This window comes from Leptinotarsa decemlineata, unplaced genomic scaffold (genome assembly GCF_025532065.1).
Source record: "Leptinotarsa decemlineata unplaced genomic scaffold, Ldec_3_MD MMD2_tig00026282_RagTag_RagTag, whole genome shotgun sequence".
Taxonomy (NCBI): domain Eukaryota; kingdom Metazoa; phylum Arthropoda; class Insecta; order Coleoptera; family Chrysomelidae; genus Leptinotarsa; species Leptinotarsa decemlineata.
In genome coordinates, this window is record NW_027412668.1 from 4,982,506 (window position 1) to 4,995,913 (window position 13,408).

Genomic DNA, 13,408 nt, shown 5'->3' on the forward strand with positions numbered 1-13,408 from the left:
CACTTTCACAAAAATAAAAATCGTGAGAGTTTATTAGGTCAACATAATTCTGGGAACAGATGTTTGTAAAGTTGAAGGCAAAAAATGGAAATAAATTGCTATGCAATTTTTTCGTAAATTTTGGGCATGGCATAAAGCGTGTGGCAGCGAAGTTCATTCCAAAATTGCTGAATTTCGACCGAAAAAACCATCGCATGAGCATCGCTCGGGAATTGTTGAATAAAGTCAACGGCGTTCCAGATTTGCAAAAGAGTCATAACTGGTGACGAATGGGTATATGGTTATGACATCGAAACCAAAGTCCAATCGTCCCAATCGAAGAGCTCAAGAGAGCCAAGACCAAAAAAAGCACGCCAAGTTCGATCAAATGTCAAGGTTTTGCTCACTGTTTTCTTTACCGTGGTGTAGATCACCGGGAGTTCTTCCCACATGGCCAATAACAACACCGCAATCATACCTCAGCCACCATATTCACCAGATTTGGTCCCCTGCGAATTTTTCCTGTTTCAAAGAGACCCATGAAAAGACGGCGTTTTTTGACGATTGAGGAAATAAAAACATACCAAAAACCCACGCAAGCAGACACAATGAGCCAAGAACAAAAACCGCACGTATTATCAATAATAGCATCATTGTTATATAATATGTGCAAATAGTTACTGTCGATTCTAGTGTACCTACTAATGAAACAATTCCCAAAGATTGAAGAACTTAAGTAGTGAATCATTTTACTTCTAGAAATATACCTCGTTATCTAGTTATAGATATAGATATGGTGATAATGATTAATGAACATATTTCCAAAAACTATTTTATCTTTGTCATTGCTACCTTTAATGGACTGTAGAAATATTCTAAAGAAATTAATCAACAGGGTGGAGTATTTCTTGAGCTCCCTATTATCAATTGCCAATATTTTTCAGTTTCTGATGTGGAAATCACCTTTCTCCCGCTTTGCGACCTTCATTTTTTGACATAATTTAAACTTTATGGACTATGCTTAATAGTGACTTCCAATACCGGTCGAAATTAAAAGGTTTTTATATAATACACTGCTCAACAATTGAATTCGATAATTCAAAAAGTCGTAAAATTACAATTTTTCCTCTGCTTTCTGAAATAAAAAAAAGTTTCGCAGCCTGGATTTCGAATCCTATCTCTCACTCCGGCAATCTGACGTTCAACTGTCAACGTCAAATGGTCAATATTTCTTAGAAACCTTCGCGAGTTTAGCGATGTCTGACAACGGAAGTAATACATTCCACTCGATCGAGTGGTTCTCAAAAATTGCCAAGCATTGAATTCCAGTAGCGAAACCGTATCGAATCAATTTCATCATTCGTTAAAGGCGACATGATTTCGATTTCCGTCAACAGCGTTGCCACTTCGATAGGTTTATATTGCCATGATTTTCACAACATAGAAAAGTGGTACAAATTTTTTTAGTTTAAAAGCAGATCTCATTTTCGGAGGAAGGATCTCGAATTATTCGAAACTCCATCTTCAAAATGATCATCAAACTGATATCAGAAACATCTAAGTCAAATTCAGATCCATCTCCACATGGAAAATATATTCCAGATATCATTTTTTGGTGAATATTAATAACAATGACGATACTTTATACTTTGCAATCCATCAATATTAATGAAAGTTCTTTAGGACGTCAATAAAAACGTATATGAAATAAATTTAATGAAATGTAAAAAAATTCTTGTACATATGTAGTGGTAACCCTCTGTCCCCCACCCTAAAAGGTTTTCATTTCAAAACGACAAGCTCCCAACCTATTAACAATTCTTTATCTAGTTATTTCTCATTATGTATAATTATTTCTATTTCAACTTCAAGTTGAACAATCTGGAAATCCATTCAATGTTAAAAATAAACGAAAGTCAGTTTACCTACTTACTTTGGGGGTTATTTGATTTAAGATTTATTTTGATACGGGCTTACGCTGATAATTTTGTACCCCAGATAACCGTCATGAATCTAGGCAAATTTTAAATAAAGGGACTTGAATCAAGCTACATATTTCAGCGATTGGCTATCAAATCTTTCTGGGACTATTCTGACAGTTGGGCATTATTTCGTACTTTTTATCGCGATTCCATTAAAATCTAATTACATCAACACGCACATGCAATTTAGGCAAACTACAGACTCATTTAGTTTTTTGATAAATTCTGTTGTTGCGTTAAAAATGCTTTTATCGTTATTAGCCGTTACCATAACAGATCTACCACTCTAGCTATGGCCAATTGAGTTCCAGCCCCCAAGAGAAAATTCATAATTAATAACTTGTTATATTGAGTGTACATTTAGCGATATCCATTTTCACACAGTGAGTCTTTCATTCTCTCTTCTACGAATCTCAGAGCTAAGTTGCAAAGGTAGATCGCTACGTAAGTCAATTCTACATATAATTTGAATCTGTTCAACTCAATTTGTCTTATGAGAAAATTTATATTCTGAGCTAAGCTAATTTAGCTACACAATAATTATGCCATTAACGTAAATCGTAAGTGACGTAGGCCCAGAACAGAACCTTGTAGACATTAATTTGTCATATAAGTAAATATAACAGTGTAAGCTATACGAGTACTAAGTGATTTAGCTAAATTAGTATGCCACTGACGTAAATCGTGAGTAATATAGGTCGCAGAACAGAACCTTGGGACACCAATATTGGTATTGCTAGATAGTATCAGAAACATAATTGTTAAGACTTCTGATGTTTATTATCACCTCATTAAGGTACCTGGGGCATATTGGTGGTTTGTTAACTTTTAAATCGTGAGTAATATAGGCTCCAGAACAGAAACTTGGAGACATTCATTTGACATAGGAATAAATATAATAGTGTGAACTATACTAAATGATTTAGCTACATCTGAATGCTACTGACGTAATTATGAGTAATATACGTCGCAGAACAGTACCTTGGTATTATTGCTTGATAGTATCAGAAACATAATTGTTAAAGCTTCTGATATCTATGATCAACCCAGTAAGGAACCTTAGGTATATTGGTGTTTTGTTACCTACTTTGGAGGCCTTATCACGAAATTCATATCTTCCAGACAACATACATGTATATTCTGTAGGCATTCAATTGATGATCAGTTAAGAATAATTGAAGATGAAACCAAAGCACAAAAACAAAACACTCTTGACTAAACATCTGACAACGTTGTTTCGGCTCGCCTTAGATTTTATCAGTGATACTAAACCGAACCACGAATGTATTGATAGACTCTGCGAATATCAATGACAAACGAGGCTCCCCAAGGCGGCTTGGTGCACACCAAGCTTCGACATCGACCTCCCAACGACATTCGACGAGTCACTCACTGCAAAGCAACTAAAGGAAACCAGAATCTTAAAACGAGGAACATCTCTGGATATGAAAGGTAATATTCAGCGGATTTGGACGAAGATCTTTGAAAGATATTCTGCGGAAGATACTTTTTCTACAAGATTCATTTGATTCATGTGAGTTTCTCATCCGAACTTCAACATTATTCTAATTATTGAGATGAATATAAGATAGTGTTAATCAAGAGCTTAAGTTATTGCACTAAGTAGGCCTGAAAATGTTGTTTGTTTACGAGATATTTGCAAAAGATATCTTATGGATACCCCATGAATCTTCTCGAAGTATGTCTTATGGATATTCCTTGAATATCTTCAAAGTATATTTAATGGATATACGTATTGGTAAGCGAAGAAGGTGGAATCTTCTAAATTAGAAGTCGTATATCTGCAATATATGATATGAAGGTCCTCTGAATATCTATTGAATTTTGGTAAATTCAAGCTTTTATAAGGTTTTTTTGTTCCAAATTTCTGTCTCTCAACGAATTTATAACGAGTACGGGTAAATAAAAAAGATTCTTAATGTTTAGAAAATTCTAGACATTTTTCGCTAGCAGCAAATTGATCAATTTAATGAAAATTACTTTGCAACTATACGTATCACTTATTACGTAGCTTTAATTGCAGCAATTTTATAAAAATGATTCATTATTAACAACCTTTAAACTTGTTGAGTGATTTGAGTAATTGGTAGAGTCGGAACAAACACAAAACAATTAATGTTAGGAAACAAACAGACATCCATCGAAATATTTCGGTAATTACTGCCCAACTTCAAAATGTCATCAACTAATGACATAAGCGTAGACACACAAACAAAGGAAAACGCTACACAGCCGATGAGGAAATCCGGACAAAACACCACTTTCTACCTTAAAAAAAATCGATGTGGCAATGCCGTCCCATTGACGTCACCGTCGAAATGATCAATGAAGCAGAGAAGGTACGGATAAATTCGACAAAACAAATAGGTCAAGTAGATTCCAACCCATAAACATTTCGAAAAATCAGGCGACATTACGTAAGAGACAACGACATTCATAAGTGACTCTGATTAAAGCTGAACGTTCGAGGCAACTAGCCGTTTCCTCGACAAAGGACGAAGGAAATAAGCAATCATCCTAGTTGACGAAATCGGAGCGCAAACAGCTGATCGCTTCTGTGTGTACACCCACCGCCGCTGCTGTCACTTTCGTGCGTCGAAAGAGGAAAGTCATCCTAGGCCTACTTCGATCTCGTTAGCCAGTTGCTTCACTGGGTTAATAGTCAATCACGCTGGATCTGACATTGAACCGGTGACAGTCGAACGTCACCACTTGCCAGCCTAACGCACACACAAGCGACGGTAAGGAAAAAAAAACAAAAAACTGCGAGAAGCAAAAGACGACGGCTGTGACTCACCTGAGCTGAAGTGAGAGCGTTTGTTGTCCCCGTTCTCCGCCTCGCCGTCGAGCGGTCTTTTCCTGGAGTCGGCTGCCTCAGGCGAGGGACAGGTTTCCATTCCCGAATCAGCGGCCATGTTGGTATATCGTCCGACGTCGTTATTCAACTGTCCATTAGCGCGCGGAGCGAAAAGAGAGAGTAGAGTATTCACTCGCACTGGCACACAACACCGTTTGCACTCTGATGCGCGGCTGTTGCGATTTTCAGCGTTGTTATCACTGCGCGCACTGATCGCACACTGTCGCAGCAGCTTTTGAAAATTCTCATCGACGATTCTAGGCGCTGTGTCGTCGATTCGGAAGTGGTTTCATAATTCGATTTGCTCGTTGCTGTTGTGTTGTCCTGTTCCCCACTCTTCTATCGGCGACCTTCGTAACGGATATATCAAATTCGAGTCTTATCTTCTCTTCGCCGATTTGCTTATTGTTGTTCTGGAAATATCACAAAACTTCAGAGTAAATATTTGGCCGTTAATGCGAAGAAGTTGCTTAGGGTGGATAGTGGGCATGTTGCAAGTCTGGAGTTGCAGGAAACGTAAAAACCCAACAGAACAAAGGGGGCTCTTACATAAAGGCACGTGTTTTATTAGACAGGACCGGGTTGAGAAATATTGAAAGTATTCAGACCCACAATTATTATTCCGGAAGTGGTAAGACTCATCAGGTTGGGAAAATTAGACGAAAGTTGCATATTTGGTAGGAAAATGCAAATCTCGGTAAATTTTCGTTATGTGGACACCCGGCGATTTTGAAAAATTTTTTGACTGTACTTACGTATTTTGATGCGTATATTACGAATCCGAAAGAAAAAAGCGGCGCTCTCCCTTATTTAAAAAGTTACGGCCCTTCAAAGTTCAGAAAAGGGCAACTTTTCAGCCTTCTTTTTCACTAAATAAACTATTTAAAAACACAAGCATTTATTCACTAGGTCACCTTTACACCTTATTCCTCCTTCTTCAACACTTTTCACTTCAATAATCAACATTTTTCTTATAAAAACTTAATTTAAAAACGAATGCTTCTCCTGGTGACATTATTCTATTTTTAGGTTAGTTACTAGTGACATTTCAGAAAAAAGCGGTTGGTATTTGCCGTCGCCTACTATTTCAAATTCGTAATACACCACCAAAAACCAATTTACGATCTAAAGAATGAAGGTAAAAAACATTTGAATTACTTCAGGAATATGGACTGCATCAGTCGTACCAACCACATCATCAACCTTAAAAACGTAAAATACAGTGATATGTAACCAAAAAGCAGCTTCGTACATTTTTTAACATTTTTATAAGAAAAATGTTGATTATTGAAGTGAAAAGTGTTAAAGAAGGAGGAATAAGGTGTAAAGGTGACCTAGTGAATAAATGCTTGTGTTTTTAAATAGTTTATTTAGTGAAAAAGAAGGCTGAAAAGTTGCCCTTTTCTGAACTTTGAAGGGCCGTAACTTTTTAAATGAAGGAGAGCGCCGCTTTTTTCTTTTGGATTCGTAATCTACGCATCAAAATACGTAAGTACAGTCAAAAATTTTTTCAAAATCGCCGGGTGTCCACATAACGAAAATTTACCCAAATCTCTTTTTAGATCGCGAATATCAATGACCGTTTGGTGAAATTTTGGATAGGTTGCATCCCTCCGATTTTGAAAAAAGAATGGGTGCACCTACGTATTTTGGCGTGTAGATTGAGTCCAAAAAAAATCAGTGCTCTTCCTAATTTTCAGAATTACAGCCATTCCAAATTACGAAAATGGCAAATTTTCGGCCTTTTTTGCTCAATACAATCTATAGAAAAACAAGCTGGTTGAAAGAACTATATCTGCGTTGATCTATCATCAGATGTTGAATTCTGTCATTTGTTAGGTTAGGTTAGTGTATCTTGTACTGAGTAACCTTTCAATGAAAACATTTATTATTATATATTTATTTTTCAACCGAAGTATGCGCTGGTCAGGCCCTATCCTCCAAAGCCCCGATACATTCGGGAGGGCGTGCCAGCATTATCAACCAACGACCACTCCCCACACCGTGGTGTAAGTGGTCATGTGCTCAGGGCACATGATTCTCGGAACGAGGAATCATGTGCTCTGGGTAAGTGCTCTGGGCAAGCGCACTGAGCCAAGAATGACAGCCTTCTGCATCTGTCCAGCTAAGATTTCTGCCTAAGTGCGGCAAGCCTGTATGATTTTAAAATTCGAGAGTAGAAAGGGCATCATTCCACCAAGGACTCCAATAATCAGAACAACCATTTTGATGGAGTGGTCTGGATAGAGAACTCTGCAGAGTTCGAAGAGCAAATCTTGATATTTTATCCGTTTCTCTTCATCTTTTCGGACGATATTCGTCTCGCCAGGAGTTGAAAACTCCACGACAAATATCGCTCTGGTGGTCGAGAAGGACTACATCAGGCTTATTAGCTTGTATGAGCTTGAGGGTGTGGAACGAATAGTTCCAGAATATTCGGCACTTCTCGTTCTCCTCAACGGATTCAATATCCCCCGGAGCGTAGGGCAACACCGGTGTCTCGTCAATACCGTAAGAGTGCCGTAGATGACAATATAGCACTTTTAGGGCCACGTTATGTCGATAGATATAGGCTGAGACCGCATATGCTGAACATGCTGATAGCAAGTGCATTAGGGTCTCGTGCGCCTCGCGGCAGGCCCTGCACCTTGTGTCTGGAACCTCTATACCCATCACGCAACTGCGGTAGACTAAGGTGTTGAAGACACCATCCTGGCAAACCATGATGAACCTCTCAATTTCCGACTTCAGCACACTCGAGCTGAGAAAAGCGAACGTCAGGCGTCAGGCGTGTTATTGAAGGAGACCCCATGCATTGGCTTATCCTTGTGTTTCCGCAGAAGTGAGGTGATCTCTGCGGCTTTTATATGAGTGTTCAGTGTCGAAAACTAAATCGAGTTCATCAGCTGCTCGGGCAGCTGCCCTAAAGAGAAATGCTCCAATCCCTGCTCTCTCATGGTCACGGACCATGCAGAGAAGGGGATCCGAACTCCTGACGATTTTACAGGATTTAGAAATGAATTAAGATTGCCGCAAAATGAACCGAGTTGGTATGCATTGCAGAATAATTTTGTTATTTTAAGTTCGTAATCAATTTTGTAGATGATGGATTGTGAATGATGAAGGTTTCAATATTGAGATTTCATCATCAGATGCTCTCAAGAGTTTTTATTTTTTAACGGGTTAGGTATATGGCGAACTTGGTTAGATGGGAAAAATTTTCTCTCTTACTTTGACTGAATTTGACATTTCGTTTAAATTCATGTTCAAGATTTTCATAAATCGCTCACTTCAAAATGGACATTCAAACCATACGAATTTTGACGAAATTGTATTTCATAATCAGCTGATAGCGAGTAGCGGCCGAATGTTTTTCTTATTTGTTACTAGTTGTTGCCCGCGGCTTCGCCTGCGGAGAATTTGGTAGTTGTAGTACTAATTAGTACTATATTGCTGTTCCAATGTTTTGACAGAATCAAAATCAACGAACTTAGGCGTGCGCAGCGTTATAGAACAATGCTTTCAAAAAAAATGTTCTACAGCGCCATCTAGTGGCGAGTTACAGAAAAACTGATAGCCTAAAAACCTTCTCTATGAAAAATTACTTATACATCTCAAGTTTCATCACGATCGGTTGAGCGATGTAGAAGTTTATCAGTTACCAACCAACCAACCAACATCCATTTTTACACACATCGGAAAAGTCTAGGGATATTTTTAAAAATGGCAATAATTTTTTTTTAGATCGCTTTAGGGAAAAATAAGTTGACGGGTGATTATTAAACGACTGTAACTTACAACAAAATTTATTGAATGGTCAAAAATACTTAGTGCGCATATAAGCAAAACTAAAAAAAAAATATGGCTCTTCTTTGGCACTCCGAAAAAAAATCATAATACAAAAAAAATTGGAATCAGTACAAAGTATGGCCTCCACGCTGGTTTATTACGGCCCTACATATATCGTGCATCGACAAAATGATATTGTCAATGTCTTGTTGAGGTACATTTGCCCATTCAGCGATTAAAAGCTCTCTCAATTGAAACGTTGTGTGAATGTTCCCCATATGCGGAGTAATTCTTCGTTGAAGCATGTCCCACACATGCTCGATGATATTCAGGTCCGGTGATTGTGCTGGCCATGGCAATACATCAACTCCTTCGTTGGTGAGCCAGTCAGTCACTAGACGTGCGACATGTGGACGAGCATTATCGTGCATTAGGTGGAAGTTTTCACCAACAGCACCAGCAAACGGACGGACGATAGGTAGAAGAATGGTGTCGAGGTACTGTCGAGCTGTGAGGGAGCGATTTGGAAAAACGAGATCGGTTCCGCCACCGATCATGATTCCGCCCCATAGCATTACTGTACCACCTCTGTATGTGTGGACTTCCTGGACGTGTCTCAAACGTTCATTATTTCCAGGTCGTCTCCACAGTCTTACTCGACGAGAATCTGGATGAAATCCAAATCTGGATTCGTCTGTAAACAAAACTGTGGCCCAATCATTTGCATCCCAGTTTTGATGTTCTTGACACCACTCTAATCTTTTACCGCGATTGCCTCTCGACAAAGGTGGACATCTAAGTGGCCTTCTGTTGTGGAGATCTGCTTTATGCAGTCGATTTCTGACAGTATCACGACCAATGGTGACGTGTTGCGTCTGCTGCAACACGTTAACCAACTCAGGTGCTGTGATTGTCGGTTGTCTTCTTGCGGTTAAGACCAAAAATCGGTCTTGAACTGCAGTTGTAGCGCGTCCTCGCCCTGGATGTTGTTCGGCTGGACTGCCAGTTTCACGGAAACGCCGCCACAATCGACTGATAACACTTTGGGAGACCCCCAAACGAAGAGCTACATCATTTTGTCGCATGCCACCTTGAAGAAGCCCTACAGCTCTATTCATCTCAGCCAATGGTAAGTGATGGCGTTCCATGTTAAAGCACAATATTTCCAGTTTAATTGCTGAGCAAGAACTGCATAGAATGTACAAACTCGACACTTTCAGATTATTCATTTTATCTGAAAACCTACAGTTTGTAAAAAACTTGATGAAAGATTAGTTACCGTTTTTGCAGGATTTGTTCAAACCATAGAAATCTACAAGGTGGTCGAGTGTACCAATTTAATCAAAATTAAACGACCTCATGCATTTATTTTTATGATATTTACTATGTTATAAAAATATCCCTAGACTTTTCCGATGTGTGTATATATTAGATTAACAGGAACATCAAAAATTTAATTAATTAATTTTCTGATGATGTGGGAATTTATATTAAAACATTTATGATTGATATTTATAATATAGAATATTTGTTAATATATTGCAATAATTAGCTAAGATTCTTGAGTTTACTATTAGTATAGTTTACTATTGAGTTTACTATGACTATATTTAAGTTATATGCGCAATATTTCAACGGTGCTGGTAAATTTTTACAACAGCGACTTCGCCAAATCTGAGAGTCAGATAACCGATAAAATAGGCAATTATAGAAATTGTCTAATAAACTGCATACAATAAAATAGTTGAGTTTCGAGTGTTATTAAAGAATAAATGCATTTATTATAATTCAAATTTTTGTGATAGTTTGATTAATCAACTTATCAGCAGTTATATTTAACAATGAGGATTTCAAAATCACTGATTTTTGAAACACAGACATTCTCTTGCAGTTTTAATACATTCTATAGTATATATTTATGGAAGTATTGAAAAACAATGATTGCACTTGATCACAAAGTTACAGATATATCCTCGGATGAAAGAAAACATTTATAAAACAATCCTATATATACATGTACACAGGTTAATTCCCCCTTTTCGAAGCGGTAGAGCCACGTGTTAATTCCACTAGATGAGAATCATTGTGCATGGAGAACTTTTGAGAGTTAGCTGTTCACCCTCGAGCTGCTTATGGGGTGTAATAATGAAGCGCTGAGAGAACAACAATATTCTGAAAAAAATTATCTTTGATTGAAATTTTTTGATTTTGCTTCCAAACGCTCAATTGTAACTTCGTAACTTTCGACATATCTGAAATAATGATACTCTGATTTTCAACACTAATATTTCTAAACTTGTATTAACTGTAACTTTTCCTCATGAAATATATTAGAACAACCCCATGGAATTAATGACATTACACAAGAAACACGTTCTATGATAGAATGATATTTGTAAATTAAAAAATTATTTAAATTATGTGGGGGGACCACGGAATGGGCTACATCTAGGTTTTACACCAAGCCATAAAAGAGGGTCAACTATAATGGGCTTGTTTTATGATTCTTGGTTTACAGTTCATTTGGTAGTAATTTCAAATTGAAAAATAGTGTACTTCGTTTCAGATCTCTAAATAGCGTTGTTTTCCCGTAATTAATTTTTAAAAATCGGATTTTTTAGGCCCGTGACGTCACGGACCTAGTCCCGCTTTTTGTTCGATTGACCAATAGGAACAATACAAATAATGAACATTGCCAAATTGTAAAATTCACGGATCGTATAAACAGTTTCTGATTCATTCATGATTCAAAGTAAAATCACACTCACTTCCAACAACTAAATCTAAGAGTAAAGTGAAAGAAATGCATTGGAAGGGAGAATTAATTATACATGGGATCCAAATAACACAAAACGCAATAAAAACGTTATTTTTGAAATATCTCAGGCAGTAGACATTTTCATGTTGATATCACAGAAATTTTAATAATGGAAGTGTATATGAACCCGTTAACGTTTAAATTCATGAAAAAATTCTCCATATGAAATAAAATGTAATCGAAAACCGTGGTTCTAAATAGAATTTAACAAGCTATATTTTTAAATGGTTCTCGAAGGCTCATGAACCCTAATAAAATCAATTATGCATTCATGCCACCCACCAAAAATAAGAAATTCAATCTTAAATATTATATATTAGCCATATAGCCACCCAGTCAGCTATCTTTCTTGAATGTATGAGACAATATACTCTTTCTAATGTTTCAAAACTTCGTATTTTTGTTAAAATAATTGGCACTTGGCAACACCGCTATAGATACGATCAATTTTATTGGTCAACAGACACGTGGCCAATTTAAACTCTTGCTTCTCGAATTTTTCTGTTTTCTGCAAATATTAATAGGTATAATATACCCCTAACTCGATCAGTCTATAAGCAAATCAGTATCATATTCAATAGCATGAAACAAGCCCATTGGTTCTGCTTGAGAAAGCTATTATATAGCGAAAGATGTGTCGCGATTTTGTAAACATTTCAGTAAAAATCAAAATAAATTAGTAAGTTTTGATATGAATTTTCATAAGGTATAGGCCAATGTCAATCGATTTCATTGCGTAAACTACCAAACTATGTTTTCCAATTTCAATATTGAAAAAAAAATATCGATCTTTCTTAATCTGACACATCACCCTACATTTATATTGACTCCTAAAATATAAATACCGATGTGACAGTTATGACAATCTGACGTTCGTGATTAATTCAAGCGAAAAAATAAGAAAAGTATCACCTAAAACCAATATAACTATGTACCTATGTTTCTCAATGTTACTCACCTCACTGATTATGAATTACCCATAATTTAGTATTTCACTTCGCGAATGAAAATGGAAAAGACACAAAAAATTTATGAAGCGAAGGGCAAAAATGAAAATGCAAAAAATTATAAAACAACTGACGTTACGTAAGCAACCTAGACAACGTCTTACTGTTAATTTAAATAATCAAATTCCCTTGGTTTCTGTTCAATCAGTGATAAGTATTTGAAATTGACTATTCATTTGAAAATCATACATGTTCCATCTCTTGGTGATATATCACAACGTTGGTTTGGTGTCAAAAAGTAGTAAGTAAGTAGGAAACTTGTACACGAGATGTCAGAATACTCGGCTGAGTTAGTTCGTTGGTCAGTCTGGTTGTGGCCCAGAGCCAAATGGGAATTTTTCGATTGTCTATTTCTTATTGCTCAAAAATCGTATTTAACAGGGTTATTAACAGTAATGTGACCATTCAACAACGGTTAGTCTTGATGAAAGTCCATAGGTATTTCTATTAATAATGTCAAAAATTATAGTGAATTGTGGATTGAGATGATTTAAACGATAACATTTTTGGTATGCAATTGATTGTTCATTATCTGACTGTAATTAGTAGGTGTGCTTTGGTCTTCAGTTTGTTGTTTCAAATCGCCCAACTTTCGTAAATCAATCGTAGATTGAATAGATTTACGATAGACTATGCAGCTGCGTTTTTTTGTTATGATTCCTACGGAGTCATAGGAATATAGTGGGGGAAGCATATTTGTTTTTGATGATATGCTTGTCGAAAATGTAGATAATGACCATAGGAAAACGTATGGCCTTTTCATAAAAGTAATTTCTGAACCTCATTCTTCTATTGCTGTCGTAGAATAGCCAACCAGAACCGGTCTAGTTCGAACAGAGATACAGCAAGCAAATCACATATTTTTAAATTTGACTTTGACACAACACGTCACAACTCACACTGGCATCACAGAATACCAGTGTCAGAAAATATAAATGAATCATATGTTGTTTAT

The 13,408-nt window shown here is 36.8% G+C and overlaps 1 protein-coding gene across 1 annotated transcript in view; it reads right to left on the bottom strand.

Annotated features, from left to right (window-relative positions):
* The window catches only part of pasilla (RNA-binding protein Nova-1-like protein passilla), a 118,389-nt gene extending 105,828 nt beyond the window's left edge, over positions 1-12,561 (bottom strand). The window contains 2 exon segments of the mRNA XM_074179672.1: positions 4,780-5,252; positions 12,405-12,561. Coding sequence (XP_074035773.1) covers positions 4,780-4,897 — 118 coding nt within the window. The 5' untranslated portion in view covers positions 4,898-5,252; positions 12,405-12,561.
* Positions 12,562-13,408: the final 847 nt, after the last annotated feature.